Here is a 16,952-nt window from a genome sequence, read left to right on the forward strand (position 1 = left end):
TCCAGGAGAGCCTGAAACACTTATGGAAATTTCAGATGAGCGACTCCATCAACTGCCTGGAATTAGTAAAATATGTCTGTCACTTTCAGGTACATTGGGAAGCTTGAAAGAGATTCGTTGTCTATAAAATTTAGGAGAAAAGTGATTTCTGGGAATAATAAATTATTTCCATCATTTCCAGGCAGTTGAGGTAATGTTCTAAGGCCAGGAAAGCCTGAAACACTTAAGGGGATTTCAGAAGAGCGACTGCCTGGAATTATTAAAATATTTCTGTCACTTTCAGGCACATTGGGAAGCTTGATAGAGATTCGTTGTCTATAAAATTCAGGAGAAAAGTGATTCCTGGAAATAATAAATTATTTCCATCATTTCCAGACAGCTGAGGTAATGTTCTCACTCCAGGAAAGCCTGAAACACTTATGGAAATTTCAAAAAACGACTCCATCAACTGCCTGGAATTAGTAAAATATTTCTATCTCTTCCAGGCACATTGGGAAGCTTGAAAGAGATTCGTTGTCTATAAAATTTAGGAGAAAAGTGATTCCTGGAATTAAAATATTTATTCCATCATTTCCATGCAGTTGAGGTAATGTCCAAAGTCCAGGAAAGCCTGAAACACTTATGGAAATTTCAAAAAAACGACTACATCAACTGCCTGGAATTAGTAAAATATGTCTGTCACTTTCAGGTACATTGGGAAGCTTGAAAGAGATTCGTTGTCTATAAAATTTAGGAGAAAAGTGATTTCTGGGAATAATAAATTATTTCCATCATTTCCAGGCAGTTGAGGTAATGTTCTAAGTCCAGGAAAGCCTGAAACACTGATGGAAATTTCAGAAGAGCGACTCGATCAACTGCCTGGAATTAGTCAAATATTTCTATCTCTTCCAGGCACATTGGGAAGCTTGAAAGAGATTCGTTGTCTATAAAATTTAGGAGAAAAGTGATTCCTGGAAATAGTACATTATTTCCATCATTTCCAGGCAGTTGAGGTAATGCTTTTAGTCCTGGAAAGCCTGAAACACTTATGGAAATTTCAAAAAAACGACTCGATCAACTGCCTGGAATTATTAAAATATTTCTGTCACTCTCAGGCACATTGGGAAGCTTGAAAGAGATTCGTTGTCTATAAAATTTAGGAGAAAAGTAATTCCTGGAAATAGTACATTATTTCCATCATTTCCAGGCAGTTGAAGTAATGTTCTAAGTCCAGGAAAGCCTAAAACTCTGATGGAAATTTCAAAAAAACGACTCCATCAACTGCCTGGAATTATTAAAATATTTCTATCTCTTCCAGGCACATTGGGAAGCTTGAAAGAGATTCGTTGTCTATAAAATTTAGGAGAAAAGTGATTCCTGGGAATAATAAATTATTTCCATCATTTCCAGGCAGTTGAGGTAATGTTCTCAGTCCAGGAAAGCCTAAAACTCTGATGGAAATTTCAAAAAAACGACTCCATCAACTGCCTGGAATTATTAAAATATTTCTATCTCTTCCAGGTACATTGGGAAGCTTGAAAGAGATTCGTTGTCTATAAAATTTAGGAGAAAAGTGATTTCTGGAAATAATAAATTATTTTCATCATTTCCAGGCAGTTGAGGTAATGTTCTAAGGCCAGGAAAGCCTGAAACACTTATGGAAATTTCAAAAAAACGACTCGATCAACTGCCTGGAATTATTAAAATATTTCTGTCACTTTCAGGCATATTGGGAAGAATGCTATAACGTCTTTAAAAAAAACCGCCTCAATATGCAGAACATGAAACTTCCGCTGCTACCATTTTTTTACTTTTATTAAACGAAACGTTCTTGTCCAGCTTCCGGTGCTCGGACGGCGGCTGCGTCCCCTTCCACCTGACCTGCGACGGTCTGGCGCACTGCGCGGACGCCTCCGACGAGGAGGGCGGCTACTGCGGCTATCGCACTTGTCCCCTGGGCTGGACGAAGTGCGCGAACAAACGGTGCGTGCCGTCGAACGCGACCTGCGACGGCGTCGACGACTGCGGCGACTCCACCGACGAGTTGAACTGCGCGTGCCCGGAGGACGGCTACTTCCGGTGCGCGAACGGCGAGTGCGTTCTTTTAGCGGTCCGATGCGACATGGACCCCGACTGTAAGGACAACTCGGACGAGTTGGGATGCGAGATGCCGAACTGTACCGCGTTGCATAACGAGCATTTTTTGAATTGTAACTTTACCACGAATTGCATCAACAAGGACTGGTTCTGTGACGGGGAGGACGATTGCTGGGATAATTCCGACGAAATTGGTGAGTAAGGGCTTTTTTTAAATTTATTTGGTACTACGTAAGCAAAATTGAAGCTTAAAATTGACTCAAAACTGGAGCATTTGCAGTAATGTACAAAAAAAAAAAGAGTTTTTTAAAGGCCTTTTGGTCTATTGGGAAAAGAGTCATAAATAGCCTCCCATCGAGATAACATTTGAAATTTATCATTTATCCATATTTCCAGGCAAATTTGTATTCCAAAATTTCTGGATCAGCCGTTTAGGTTGCTCTGATTTGCCCAATTTGGTCCCTTTTCAAAAACTATTTTAAATTCCATCAAAGAATATTATAGTTTAAAATAATTTGTTTTGTTCATCATCGATTTGCAAGGACCCACGTATGTATTAATTCAATTTACGAGTATGTTACTCCTGCTGACGAAAATAGGGGGTAAGTTCCGTAACCTAACCTTGGTGAATCGTCGGTTAGAAGCGGTATTTTTACGGTTGCTGAAAATATCGGTTTGAAATGGAACGCTCTGGTTTCTTGTTGGTCCTTGGTCTTGTTTTCGTTGGTTGATATTAAATTATAAATTCCATTTTTGATAACACAAAATAGGTACCTATTATTATTTATAATACCAATAATATATAGCGCCATTATATCAAGATCAAGTCCTGGATTTGAAATGCAGTCAAGTGTATTGTAACGAAGTTACAAGATTTTTTCTCTTTATTTTATAGTAATAAGGGTAAGCCCAGACAGTACTTTATAAGAAAACTTAAATAATTTTGCCCCGTTAATATTTAACCTCTAATTTTATAATTTACATAACAAAAAGGTACATTTGAGGTTTCTAGCCGGATAGTACCATGGGAAGGTTCGATTTCCTTTAGGTTATACCTAGTTCTCCGTTGACTATGTTGTAGTCCCTGGCCTTCATTGTTTTCAGCCCTGGTTGTTCTTAGGACAGTAAAGAACCACAAATGCCTAAAACTGAGAGGTTTTTCATCGCTATGCTTCCAGTTTTCCGGTTATTTTCATGAATTTTCCTTTCATGCTGTTGCACTGTTTACATGTTCTATTATGCAAGTTATAAGGTTGACCTATCCTGGAAGGAAGCCCTGTTAAATGAAGGGTCATGCCTTGTTTGGCAACATATAATATAAATCATGATTCGGTTTCCCGCGGTTTTCCTGAAAAGCCGGTTTTCTTGTACACATGTGACGTTCCGCTGCTTTCACCTACAAATACCCAGTTTTCAGAGCTGAAACTAAGTTTGTTTATCATATAAGGTCATAGCCTATAAATCCGTACCGTTTTCATAACGGAAAACTCGTATTTCCATTAAGTTTTCCCAATTGCATTTATATCCAACGACTGATTCCGAGGATGTTCGTGAGTCGTCGGCATCCAAATTCCTGCCATGGGTATAAAAAGGGCTCCAGGTCCACCAAGCTGACACATTCGTCGCAGTAAGGTCGTACCATACCTTTCCAGTGAAGTACCAGTAATTTTCCCGTGTCTCAATACCGTTAAATTCCGTTCGCGAAAAAGTTAAATTCTTGTTTCGAACCAGAGAAACACTCACTGCGGATTCATGTTGTATTTAATTGATGATTTTTATTGACTTTTTTATTTTCTGCTCTGTCCGCGGCCGTACCGTTCCGTTTAATTGTTTGATTGATGAAAACTACTGCTTGGACACTATCTTTCTTCATGTTTTGTAGGGCAGGCGGTAGCCGCGTTTATTAATTATTACTTGGCTTCTCAAAGTGGTGAGAGACAAGTAGTAACCGAGTCCGTGATGTCATAATTACTATCCGTATACCGGGTGGTGCGTCGCCGAGCGGAACATAGGGAAACCCATGTAAATTTTAAGGGGGTCAATTATTGGCTTCCCTGTAGATTTTACAGAAAAAATGTAAGATAACTTTTTGAAGAGACCAATCTAGCAAACCCTTGTGCAAAGTTTCAAAAAATTTTGATAAGCGAATCTTTAATTAATTAAAAGCCGGACTGTATGTATTACTTTTATTAATTTTTACAGGGTGTCCAAAAATAGCGAAGCACTGCGACGCGCCCGGCCAGTTCCAGTGTTACAACGGCCAATGCATCGAGGCACGATTACGTTGTGACAAAAAAACCGATTGCCAGGTTAGTATTATAATATTTTTTTTAATACTTTTAAAAATCATTAATTATAATAATCTGGAAAGTTTGAAGGACCTAGTCTTAGAGAAAGCCAACATTTTGGATTTTTTCATGTGAAACACTTTGATTTTGGAAAACAATTTTCGTTCGACCGTACTTAGAAAGTTGATTTAAAAACTACCAGTAAAGAAACCATTAATTATATTAATGTGGAAAGTTTCAAAGACCTACTCTAAAAAAAAGTCAAAATTCTTGCAAATTTTCGATTTTTTCATGTGAAAAATGTTGGCTTTTAGGGAACAATTTCTGTTCTAGTGTACTTAGAGAGTTACTTTAAAAACTGTCAGTAAGGAAACCATTAATTAAAATAATCTGGAAAGCTTGAAGGACCTACTCCAAAAAAAGTCAAAATTTTGCCCAATTTTGGTTTTTTTTTATGTGAAACTTGCTTTTGGCGAACAATTTTCGTTCTACCATACTTAGAGCGTTGATTTAAAAACTACCAGTAAGGAAACCATTAATTATATTAATCTGAAAAGTTTCAAGGACCTACTCTAAAAAAAAAGTCAAAATTTTGGGCAATTTTGGGTTTTTTAGAGCTTAATTAATTATAATAATCTGAAAATATAGATTTCTAAATGGGGTAGTCTTTCTACACAAGAAAAAATGCATGTAGATCATTTAGATTATTGGATTGGATAAAGGATTATCTAAGTGACATGTATCAAATGGCCAAAGTGGGCGAAAAGCTTTCAAGTAAAAGAGAAAACAAATGGATTGGATAAAGGATTATCTAAGTGACATGTATCAAATGGCCAAAGTGGGCGAAAAGCTTTCAAGTAAAAGAGAAAACAAATGGGGGGACACCCCATTTGTTTTCCCTTTTAGGGAGTGTGTTGGGTCCTCTACTCTTTATTGCTTATGCTAATGACATTTATGTAGCATTAAAAAAATCATTTGTCAATTTATTTGCAGATGATACCCTTATTTGTGTAGCAGGCAATAATTTTAGAGAAATATCAAATGCTTTCAACAACGAGTTGACAGTCACGTATGACGTCACAAAAACAAAATGCATGGTAATAGGTAAATAATTTCCATAAATTTCCAGGACGGTTCCGACGAGATCCAGTGCTCCGCCCCGATTTCCTGCCCCCCGGACAGTTTCAAGTGCATCAGCGACGGCAACTGCGTGCCGAAGGGGTGGAAGTGCAACGGGGTGCAGGACTGTCACGACGGCAGCGACGAACTCGACTGTACCGTTCAGTGCCGGTAAATTTTTTTTTTTTAATTAATTAATTAATTAATTTGATTTAACTTATACGCACTTAGAAGCGACAAGTTCCAATGCAAAAGCGGCAATTGCATCCCGAAATCGTGGCAGTGCGACGGCAACCCCGACTGTCCCGACGGCAGCGACGAAACCGAGCACTGCAGCCATACGGAGTGTACCAAACAAGAATATCGGTAAATATTTTTTTTTAGAGAAAAATTTATAGTTTGGCAACATCGGTTTTACTCGAAACAGTTTAAAAAACCTATAAAATCAGTACCGATCACAAATCATCCCCCTTTACAGTAAGAAATTGACAAGGATAAACGTGAACAATAATCCTCAATTTCCTCATCAATTGGAACGTTTAAAAGACTTCTAAATTCATAGTTATGTCTAGCTTTAGGCTTATTGTTTGTTTGTTTTTTAAGGCTTAAAATACCCATTCGTATCATTTGGAGTGAGTAACTCTGCAGAGTATGTTAAAGCTAAATAAATAAATAAATTACTTCTGCGACCCAGTAATAAATAATAAAACTTAACTCTTAAGAAAAAATAGTTGGGCCTCTACTTGGAACTTGGAATTTTAAAAATCTGATTGGTACATGTAATACGTGACGTATTGCGATACGTATGGGGAAATCTTAAAGAAAGTAAAAACCTTGGGCGAGAATGCATCGGACGCGGAACAATTTGACTGATATAAGAAATATAAGAACTTCGAAAAGAACTATATGCAGAACATAAGAAATCGAAAGAGTAAAGGAAAAAAGTCTAAATAGTAATAAACTTTTTGATCGAATATACTCTTGGAAGTCTACAGATAGACCTGTGTTTTACCCTCGTACTCGGAATGATTTAAGCGATGGCGATTGTAGTTCAGCTTGTGAATGTGATGATCAGTAGAGACTTATATCCAGTAATACATTCTGTTTTTAAAGCTTGACTGTGCGATATTTGTGATTCCTGTGTTTAAAGATTAATTGTTTATTTAATTAAAATTATTTTGTGCTAAATGTGAATTGTGTGGCTGAAATAAAACGATACAGGCAGAAAATTTTGTGTTCCATGGTGTAAAACAACAAATGGAACTATGTATCGTTTTCCCAACAAAAAAGAACTGTCTTTAGCTGGACGATTGTTAGATATAATAAAAAAACCCGAATTAATAAATTCATAGTGCTAAAGTATACGAAATCCGCAGAGTTTGTTGTTAACATTTTTTGCCTCAAGATTTGGAACTTGGATGAAGTAAAAGGGGTTTAAAACGGGGTGCTATTCCTTCTCTTTTTCTTCCAGGGTGTTTAAATTTAAAAGTAGAGGCCCAACTATTTTTTCTTAAGACTATAGCTTTAATATTTAGGTTCGTAGTAACTCATGTGTCTAATACAAAACTTTATCCAATACATGTAGGAATAGTTTTTCGAATATTGTTTTTTTCCTAAATTAATAATACTTTTTTTGTTCTAGTGTACTTAGAAAGTTGATTTAAAAACTACCAGTAAGGAAATCATTAATTAAATTAATATGGAAAGTTTCAAGGATCTGCTCCAAAAAAAAGTCAAAATTTTGGGCACTTTTGGGTTTTTTCATGCAAAAAATTTTGCTTTTGGGAAACAATTTCTGTTCTATTATACTTAAAGCGTTGATTTAAAAACTACCAGTAAGGAAACCATTAATTATATTAATCCAGAAAGTTTCAAGGTCCTACTCTGAAAAAACGTCAAAATTTTGGGCAATTTTGGGTTTTTTCATGTGAAAAACTGGTTTTTGGGAACAATTTCTGTTCTATTATACTTAGAACGTTGATTTAAAAACTACCAGTAAGGAAATCATTAATTAAATTAATATGGAAAGTTTCAAGGACCTACTCTGAAATAAAGTCAAAATTTTGGACAATTTTGGTTTTTTTCATGCAAAAAATGTTGCGTTTGGGAAACAATTTCTGTTCTATTATACTTAGAGCGTTGATTTAAAAACTACCAGTAAGGAAACCATTAATTATATTAATCTGGAAAGTTTCAAGGACCTACTTTAAAAAAAAGTCAAAATTTTGGGCAATTTTGGGTTTTTCCATGTGAAAAACTTTGCTTTTTGGGAACAATTTCTGTTCTATTATACGTAGAGAAATAATTTAAAAACAACCAGTAAGGAAACCATTAATTATATTAATCTGGAAAGTTTCAAGGACCTACTCTAAAAACAAGTCAAAATTTTGGGCAATTTTGGGTTTTTCCATGTGAAAAACTTTGCTTTTGGGAGACAATTTCTGTTCTATTATACTTAGAGTGTTGATTTAAAAACTACCAGTAAGGAAACCATTAATAATATTAATCTGGAAAGTTTCAAGGACCTACTCTAAAAAAAACTCAAAATTTTGGGCAATTTTGGGTTTTTCCATGTGAAAAACTTTGCTTTTTGGGAACAATTTCTGTTCTATTATACGTAGAGAAATAATTTAAAAACTACCAGTAAGGAAACCATTAATTATATTAATCTGGAAAGTTTCAAGGACCTACTCCAAAAAAAAGTCAAAATTTTGGGCAATTTTGGGTTTTTTCATGTGAAAAACTTTGCTTTTGGGAGACAATTTCTGTTCTGTTGTACTTAGAGAGTTGATTTAAAAATTACCAGTAAGGAAACCATTAATTATATTCATCTAGAAAGTTTCAAGGACCTACTCCAAAAAAAAGTCAAAATTTTGGGCAATTTTGGGTTTTTTCATGTGAAAAACTTTGCTTTTGGGAAACAATTTCTGTTCTATTATACTTAGAGCGTTGATTTAAAAACTACCAGTAAGGAAACCATTAATTATATTAATCTGGAAAGTTTCAAGGACCTACTCTAAAAGAAAGTCAAAATTTTGGGCAATTTTGGGTTTTTTCATGTGAAAAATGTTGCTTTTGGGGAACAATTTCTGTTCTATTATACGTAGAGAAATAATTTAAAAACTACCAGTAAGGAAACCATTAATTATATTAATCTGGAAAGTTTCAAGGACCTACTCCAAAAAAAAGTCAAAATTTTGGGCAATTTTGGGTTTTTTCATGTGAAAAACTTTGCTTTTGGGAGACAATTTCTGTTCTATTATACTTAGAGTGTTGATTTAAAAACTACCAGTAAGGAAACCATTAATTATATTAATCTGGAAAGTTTCAAGGACCTACTTTAAAAAAAAGTCAAAATTTTGGGCAATTTTGGGTTTTTCCATGTGAAAAACTTTGCTTTTGGGAGACAATTTCTGTTCTATTATACTTAGAGTGTTGATTTAAAAACTACCAGTAAGGAAACCATTAATTATATTAATCTGGAAAGTTTCAAGGACCTACTTTAAAAAAAAGTCAAAATTTTGGGCAATTTTGGGTTTTTCCATGTGAAAAACTTTGCTTTTGGGAGACAATTTCTGTTCTATTATACGTAGAGAAATAATTTAAAAACTACCAGTAAGGAAACCATTAATTATATTAATCTGGAAAGTTTCAAGGACCTACTCCAAAAAAAAGTCAAAATTTTGGGCAATTTTGGGTTTTTCCATGTGAAAAACTTTGCTTTTGGGAGACAATTTCTGTTCTATTATACGTAGAGAAATAATTTAAAAACTACCAGTAAGGAAACCATTAATTATATTAATCTGGAAAGTTTCAAGGACCTACTCCAAAAAAAAGTCAAAATTTTGGGCAATTTTGGGTTTTTTCATGTGAAAAACTTTGCTTTTGGGAGACAATTTCTGTTCTGTTGTACTTAGAGAGTTGATTTAAAAATTACCAGTAAGGAAACCATTAATTATATTCATCTAGAAAGTTTCAAGGACCTACTCCAAAAAAAGTCAAAATTTTGGGCAATTTTGGGTTTTTTCATGCAAAAAATGTTGCTTTTGGGAAACAATTTCTGTTCTATTATACTTAGAGCGTTGATTTAAAAACTACCAGTAAGGAAACCATTAATTATATTAATCTGGAAAGTTTCAAGGACCTACTCTAAAAGAAAGTCAAAATTTTGGCCAATTTTGGGTTTTTTCATGTGAAAAACTTTGCTTTTGGGAGACAATTTCTGTTCTGTTGTACTTAGAGAGTTGATTTAAAAACTGCCAGTAAGGAAACCATTAATTATATTAATCTGGAAAGTTTTAAGGACCTACTCTAAAAAAAAGTCAAAATTTTGGACAATTTTGGGTTTTTTCATGCAAAAAATGTTGCTTTTGGGAAACAATTTCTGTTCTATTATACTTAGAGCCTTGATTTAAAAACTACCAGTAAGGAAACCTTTAATTATAATAATCTGGAAAGTTTAAAGGACCTACTCCAAAAAAAAGTCAAAATTTTGAGCAATTTTGGGGTTTTCCATGTGAAAAACTTTGCTTTTAGGGAACAATTTCTGTTCTATTATACTTAGAGCATTGATTTAAAAACTACCAGTAAGGAAACCATAAATTATATTAATCTGGAAAGTTTCAAGGACCTACTCTAAAAACAAGTCAACATTTTGGGCAATTTTGGGTTTTTTCATGTGAAAAATGTTGCTTTTGGGGAACAATTTCTGTTCTATTATACGTAGAGAAGTAATTTAAAAACTACCAGTAAGGAAACCATTAATTATATTAATCTGGAAAGTTTCAAGGACCTACTCCAAAAAAAAGTCAAAATTTTGGGCAATTTTGGGTTTTTTCATGTGAAAAACTTTGCTTTTGGGAGACAATTTCTGTTCTGTTGTACTTTGAGAGTTGATTTAAAAACTACCAGTAAGGAAACCATTAATTATATTCATCTAGAAAGTTTCAAGGACCTACTCCAAAAAAAAGTCAAAATTTTGGCCAATTTTGAAATTTTTCATGCAAAAAATGTTGCTTTTGGGAAACAATTTCTGTTCTATTATACTTAGAGCGTTGATTTAAAAACTACCAGTAAGGAAACCATTAGTTATATTAATCTGGAAAGTTTCAAGGACCTACTCTAAAAAAAAGTCAAAATTTTGGGCAATTTTGGGTTTTTTCATGCAAAAAATGTTGCTTTTGGGAAACAATTTCTGTTCTATTATACTTAGAGCGTTGATTTAAAAACTACCAGTAAGGAAACCATTAATTATATTAATCTGGAAAGTTTCAAGGACCTACTCTAAAAGAAAGTCAAAATTTTGGGCAATTTTGGGTTTTTTCATGCAAAAAATGTTGCTTTTGGGAAACAATTTCTGTTCTATTATATTTAAAGAGTTGATTTAAAAACTACCAGTAAGGAAACCATTAATTATATTAATGCGGAAGGTTTTAAGTAAAAAATTTTGGGCAATTTTGGGTTTTTTCATGTGAAAAACTCTGGTTTTTGGGAACAATTTCTGTTCTATTATACTTAGAGCATTGATTTAAAAACTACCAGTAAGAAAACCATTAAAACTGGCACGTGAGAGTTAATAATATCTAGCAACAACTCTTCAGTACTGATTGTGCTTTGGTTTCAGACGTGCACATTTTTACATCAGTATTTTTCATATTATCGTGAGATTCCTATCGGCGTCTAAACGCCTTAATGGTATTAATAATTCGACAGTTTTCAGACTTTTATTGTTGGTTTTCTAATTAATAAAATAAATAAGACAATATACTGAATTTTCCATTTTTTTTTTGTCTTAGTTGCAACTCGACAGGACGATGCATACCGAAAGTGTGGGTCTGCGATGGCGAACGGGACTGCGACAACGGCCAGGACGAGGATCCGTTGGTCGAGTGCAAAAATGCGAGTTCGATCGTCTGCACCACCCACCAGTTCCGCTGTAACAACACCCAGTGCATTAGTAAAGCGTATTTTTGCGATGGGGATAAGGTAAGGAGTGTATCATAAGAACATTTAATTGACTTTATAATGAATAGTTGTAATTTTATCATTTTCAGTTTTACACGGGTTTTCTTTCCATACTGATCAAACTACTGAATATTTAAATAATTAACATTTTTTTAATTTTTTAAGTATGAAATTAACAATTTTAATTAGATCGTTTTTTCTACTAGCACATTCTTTCTTTTATTTTTACTTTGTCAGTTTTTGAAATTCCAACTTCTTTTTCTCACATTTTGAATATAAATTTACCCCGAGACCTTTGGAAACGTTTCAGGATTGTTTCGACGGATCGGACGAACCTGACCACTGCTACCGCACCTGTTCGGCTGGAGAGTTCAGGTGCGAAAATAAAAAGTGCATCTTGGAATTGCACAGGTGCGACGGCAAAGACGATTGCGGAGACGCGAGCGACGAGGACAAATGCCACTCGGAGGAGTACTGTCAAAGCAAAGGTGAGAAGTCTATTTCGTTAAAAATATTCTATATAAAAAAAAACGCATTAAATTTTTACGTCACAAGCACAACTTAACTTATTCTATTTTTGAAATATAAAAATGTAATGATGTATGTACAGAGTAAGTTTTTCAAAGCGCGGAGTAGTATTATGCATTGATGATATTATTTATCGATGACGTGATTCTGGACTATTATTTGGTTAAGCATTCTTCACATTTTAAAAATATTTTGGACTATACAGGGTGTTCCGAAAAAGCAGGGCACTACAAAAGTTAATTTTTTTAAATGGAACACCCTGTATTGCAAAACATTTTTGAATTCTTTGCGTAATTACCAATCTTTTTTGATAATGGTTTAATATGCCAAAAATTAATAGTTTAGGAGATTAATCAAATTTTGTTAAAAATTTAGAATTTGCACGCATCTCTTTAATATTAAAATTTAGCACCTAAATTTTGAATACAGACTTAATTTTTATCATCAGAAGTAAAATAAAGTTACTTTGATATGCGTGCTATGTAAAATTATTCATTTTGTTATACAGGGTGTTTTTTTTGAAAGGCCAAACTTGCCCAACTTTAAATATAAAAATCTCTCTTATTTTAAATGAAACACCCTGTATATTTTCATGTCATCTAATAGCTTACTTAAGAGCCTATAAATTTTATTAATAATATTCTATCCCTATCTCTAATAGTTTTTGAAATATACTTATATTTCTTCATTTCGTGTTATTTTTTTCTTATAAAATGAAACAAATGTATGGACGTTTCTTTTTATTAAATTCACTTATTTTTATATAATAAAAGTTAATTTCTGTTCAACAAATGTTCAAAGATATGTCCTCCTTGTTCGATACAAATTTTAATTCTTTTAATTATATTTTGTCGAACATGAAAATATACAGGGTGTTTCATTTAAAATAAGAGAGATTTTTATATTTAAAGTTGGGCAAGTTTGGCCTTTCAAAAAAAACACCCTGTATAACAAAATGAATAATTTTACATAGCACGCATATCAAAGTAACTTTATTTTACTTCTGATGATAAAAATTAAGTCTGTATTCAAAATTTAGGTGCTAAATTTTAATATTAAAGAGATGCGTGCAAATTCTAAATTTTTAACAAAATTTGATTTATCTCCTAAACTATTAGTTTTTGGCATATTAAACCATTATCAAAAAAGATTGGTAATTACGCAAAGAATTCAAAAATGTTTTGCAATACAGGGTGTTCCATTTAAAAAAATTAACTTTTGTAGTGCCCTGCTTTTTCGGAGCACTCTGTATAGTCCAAAATATTTTTAAAATGTGAAGAATGCTTAACCAAATAATAGTCCAGGAGCACGTCATCGATAAATAATATCATCAATGCATAATACTACTCCGCGCTTTGAAAAACTCACCCTGTATATGAGAATTTTGTCAAATTTTATCTTAGCTATTCCCTGGGACCAGCTTTTTTTGATGATAGAATGAACTTCTTTACTAATAAGCAACTTCTTGAATGTTTTCAATGTACCGGATTCTGCTAGAAGTCAAAATGTCATTGATTTTTATAAAAATGATAGATTTAATAATGAACAATTAACCTTTCAACTTTGACTGATAAATTAGAGTTTAAAAAAAATTATTCAAGCAGCACATCATATATTATTATCGTCGAATATATATTTATTCAACGATTTCTTAATACATTTTTGGTTTTGGTATATTTATCAAACATATATGGTCAAGGTTTATTTATTAAACTACAAAATATACGTATGTTATATACGATTCTGTTTTAAAAGGAAGAAAATTTAGCAATTTAAAAAAATTGACAGTGGATTTACATATCCAGTTTTTAAATTCGGTTACTATCTAATAACGCTGTTTTTATACTAAATTTTTATATATAAAATTATATCAAATTTAAAGTGTAACAGTGTTACTAAATTAAGTACTTAATATTTTCTGCAAAAACATTGTTTTTCATCAACACAACCCTTGTGTTGATGAAAAACAAACCCCAACCGCCACCCACCCCAAACATTTGCCCAGTAAGAAATTCTTTTGAAAAATCACCGTTTTTCGTACATAATATCCAATTTAATACGCAAAATTGACAGCTGAAAATTTCAAGATGGCTGCTGGGCGCCATCTTGGAAAAAAAATTAAATGGAAATGGTGGTCTTGTATCACGTCATTTTGAAGCTCCTGACGAGTACTTTATAACCCTAGAATATAAATTCAATATCTTTACCTGCTACAAAATGGTGGTATATTTAATAATTACCTGAATACATTAACATTTAACTAGATATATCGAATAAATACATTAAGTTCAGTTGAGCAGATGCTGAAAATGGTTGCCTTGAATTTCTTGACACAAGAACAGTCGGTCCGAAATTTCACACCGAACATTTTCAAATATACTAACATCCATATTTCTATAAATATTCGTTCTTGTCTGTCGTAAATCCAGTACTGAAGAAGGTTCAGTTTCGTACACTGTTTGCTTCAAATAGCCCTATAAAAAAAAGTCTAGAGATGTCAAATCTGGCAAGCGAGCTGGCCATTCCACAGAACCCCGAGGTAAATTTACTATGTTTTTATTTTTTCATTATGGCTTACATCCTATAAAATTTTTTTCGATTCCTACAAAAGAGCATAAAACCTGAAAAATATGAAAGATTTTTACAACACTTAGCCTCTATATTATGAACATCTAATAAACCTTCTTGTTAAACGTGAACAAAACATAATATTAAAGTCCCCAACAACGTACATCATGCGGACATTTTCCTCCATTGCGATCCGATATTTATAGGTGAAGTTTAACAAAAAATGTACATCTGGTGTAAACCAAAAATAAACGTTCATTTAACTATCGTTTGTGGCTTGGGAAATTCTTATTTATTTCCACACATATTCCAGGCTGGTTCCACTGCTTAAACGGCGTCTGCATCAACGACACCCTCGTGTGCAACGGCGAGAATAATTGCGGCGACTTCTCGGACGAGTCGCGTTGTTTCATCAACGAGTGCACCGCGGTACCGCCGGTCTGCGACCAGATTTGCGTCGACAAACCGGTCGGGTACGAGTGCCGTTGCCACCCGGGGTACCGGGTGTCCACGAAGAAGCGACGCCACTGCGAGGACGTGGACGAATGCCTGGACAGGCCGTGCAGTCAGAACTGCATCAATACGAGGGGGTCGTACCGGTGCGGGTGTAACGAGAACTACGTGTTAGACGGGGGCAGTTGTAAGGTGAATTCTAGCGTGCAGGCACGGCTGTTGCTTGCTAACAGGTAAATACAATCCTAACATTTACAGAAGAATTTTGATGGATGTTTTTATGAAGTTTTTATTTTTTTTGTTATCTTTTTTACATGTTTTGAGTGGGAATTAGGTCTTCAGTTTTAGTGAATTATAACTAGTTTAGGGCAGAAAGTGTTACTTTTTCGGACTCTTAGCGGGCTGTAGAGATGTGCGGATAGTATCTACTCGATACTACCCAACAATAATTAATCAATAATACCTATTTATATTTACCCGGCGTTGTCGCCACGCACTTGCTTGATACTTCGATACTCGATACCTTGTTCTAGGTAAAAGTATTTGAATACGTCCGTCGTGCCCGATTACTTGATTACTTTTTATTAGCATAAGTATTAAAGTATCATTTTGTAATATCTTACTAAAACTTGATAACCCTCTATTATACTCAAAAAATATAACAAACGCCAAAGCAAGCCCTAAATTTAATATAGGTATTCATATCAAATCTTAATATTCGCCTGTATATTCACTAACAACTAACAAGTAGATAAGTAATGATTACTTTGTAACGAATACAAAGTATCTGATACTTTGATATAAAGTATCAGTATCTACTCGATACTTATAAAAGTAATCGTTGCGCATCACTAGCGGGCTGGAAATAATCGAAACCGTAATAGAATAATTTAAAACTGAGTGTAGAACATTACTTACAAAACCGTTTTAAACCGTTGCTTTGGTAGATCTTAAAATAACTTAATATTAATGACTATTTTGGTAAATAATTAAATTTTAATAATATTTAAGAGAGATCAGTTCAATGGGTCAATGTTCTTTCCGTTGAAATGCAACTTCAACTTTTGTGTCTCAAAGAAATCTTAAAACTTTAGATAACTTTTTTGCTATTAAAGATAGACTTTTCATTCAAAGACTGTTATGTGCACAGAGTGAAACAGTATGTTTTAGGTTGCTACAAAAAAATCTTAGAAATCAAAGGTTTTTGAGAAAAAGTCTAACTTTTCGGTCTTTACCATTTTTTTATGTGAGATGAACTTCAAAATGTTGAATTATTTTTTTGCTATTTAAGATAGAGACTTGATTTAAAGTCGGAGACATATGCCCGGAGTTATTTAGGACAAAGTTTACTGAATAAAATACAAGTTGCTTCACGCGGCGAAAAACTTTTTATATTTCGATCTCAAAGGCAGATCGCCGAGCTCCTCGCCGACGGGGAACTAGCAAAAAATGTAAAGGGGAATTCTGGTAAAAGATAGCTATTATTTTACGAGTTTCGTCTAATTCGAACTGTAGGGGAAGACGGAGCACGATTTTATAATAACTTTATTATCTGGCATAAAATTATTATTTAATGTACCTACTTGGGAAAAATATGTAAATTGATAATACTATAAATTATTTGTTTTTATAGCCACCAAACTAAATAAATTTTACATTATCAAAGTTTACGTAATTCAAGAACTAAATGGTTAAATTTTTTTTGTTAATAATTAGGTACTTAGGTATCTTACTAAAGGTTATTTTGGTACGACTGGTTTCATTAGGATTTATTTTTAAATCAAAGTCAAAAGTTTGTGTGAAAAAATGCATATATTACTGTTACTAAACTAAAGATAGACATAACTACTAAGTAATGACATGTTTGAATTTTAAATGATTAATTACTACACTTTTTGACGTTTTTGTTATTTTGTCAGACTAATAATAGCATTACCAAAGGCATTATAAGTAATA

At 33.4% G+C, this 16,952-nt stretch overlaps 1 protein-coding gene and 2 long non-coding RNA genes across 16 annotated transcripts in view; 1 reads left to right on the top strand and 2 right to left on the bottom strand.

Annotated features, from left to right (window-relative positions):
- The window catches only part of LOC126747571 (prolow-density lipoprotein receptor-related protein 1), a 236,401-nt gene that overhangs the window by 121,510 nt on the left and 97,939 nt on the right, over window positions 1-16,952 (top strand). For all 14 annotated transcript variants that reach the window (XR_007664241.1, XR_007664238.1, XR_007664239.1 and 11 more), the window contains exons 40-46: window positions 1,819-2,270; window positions 4,279-4,385; window positions 5,494-5,654; window positions 5,715-5,849; window positions 11,279-11,468; window positions 11,758-11,935; window positions 14,857-15,229. Coding sequence is in view for 3 of the 14 variants with exons in the window: in XM_050456310.1 (XP_050312267.1) it covers window positions 1,819-2,270; window positions 4,279-4,385; window positions 5,494-5,654; window positions 5,715-5,849; window positions 11,279-11,468; window positions 11,758-11,935; window positions 14,857-15,229 (1,596 nt within the window). In the remaining 11 variants the exon portion in view is untranslated. The remainder of the gene's footprint in view (window positions 1-1,818; window positions 2,271-4,278; window positions 4,386-5,493; window positions 5,655-5,714; window positions 5,850-11,278; window positions 11,469-11,757; window positions 11,936-14,856; window positions 15,230-16,952) is intronic.
- On the bottom strand, window positions 11,192-13,451 carry LOC126747575 (uncharacterized). Its single transcript, XR_007664250.1, has 3 exons — window positions 13,344-13,451; window positions 11,714-11,963; window positions 11,192-11,416 (listed from the first exon to the last, which is right to left on the bottom strand). It is a non-coding gene; the product is annotated as an uncharacterized LOC126747575 (long non-coding RNA).
- LOC126747576 (uncharacterized) lies at window positions 13,869-14,861 on the bottom strand. The gene is made up of 3 exons (XR_007664251.1): window positions 14,657-14,861; window positions 14,216-14,596; window positions 13,869-14,156 (listed from the first exon to the last, which is right to left on the bottom strand). It is a non-coding gene; the product is annotated as an uncharacterized LOC126747576 (long non-coding RNA).

This window comes from Anthonomus grandis, chromosome 19 (genome assembly GCF_022605725.1).
Source record: "Anthonomus grandis grandis chromosome 19, icAntGran1.3, whole genome shotgun sequence".
In the NCBI taxonomy this organism is placed as follows: Eukaryota; Metazoa; Arthropoda; class Insecta; order Coleoptera; family Curculionidae; genus Anthonomus; species Anthonomus grandis.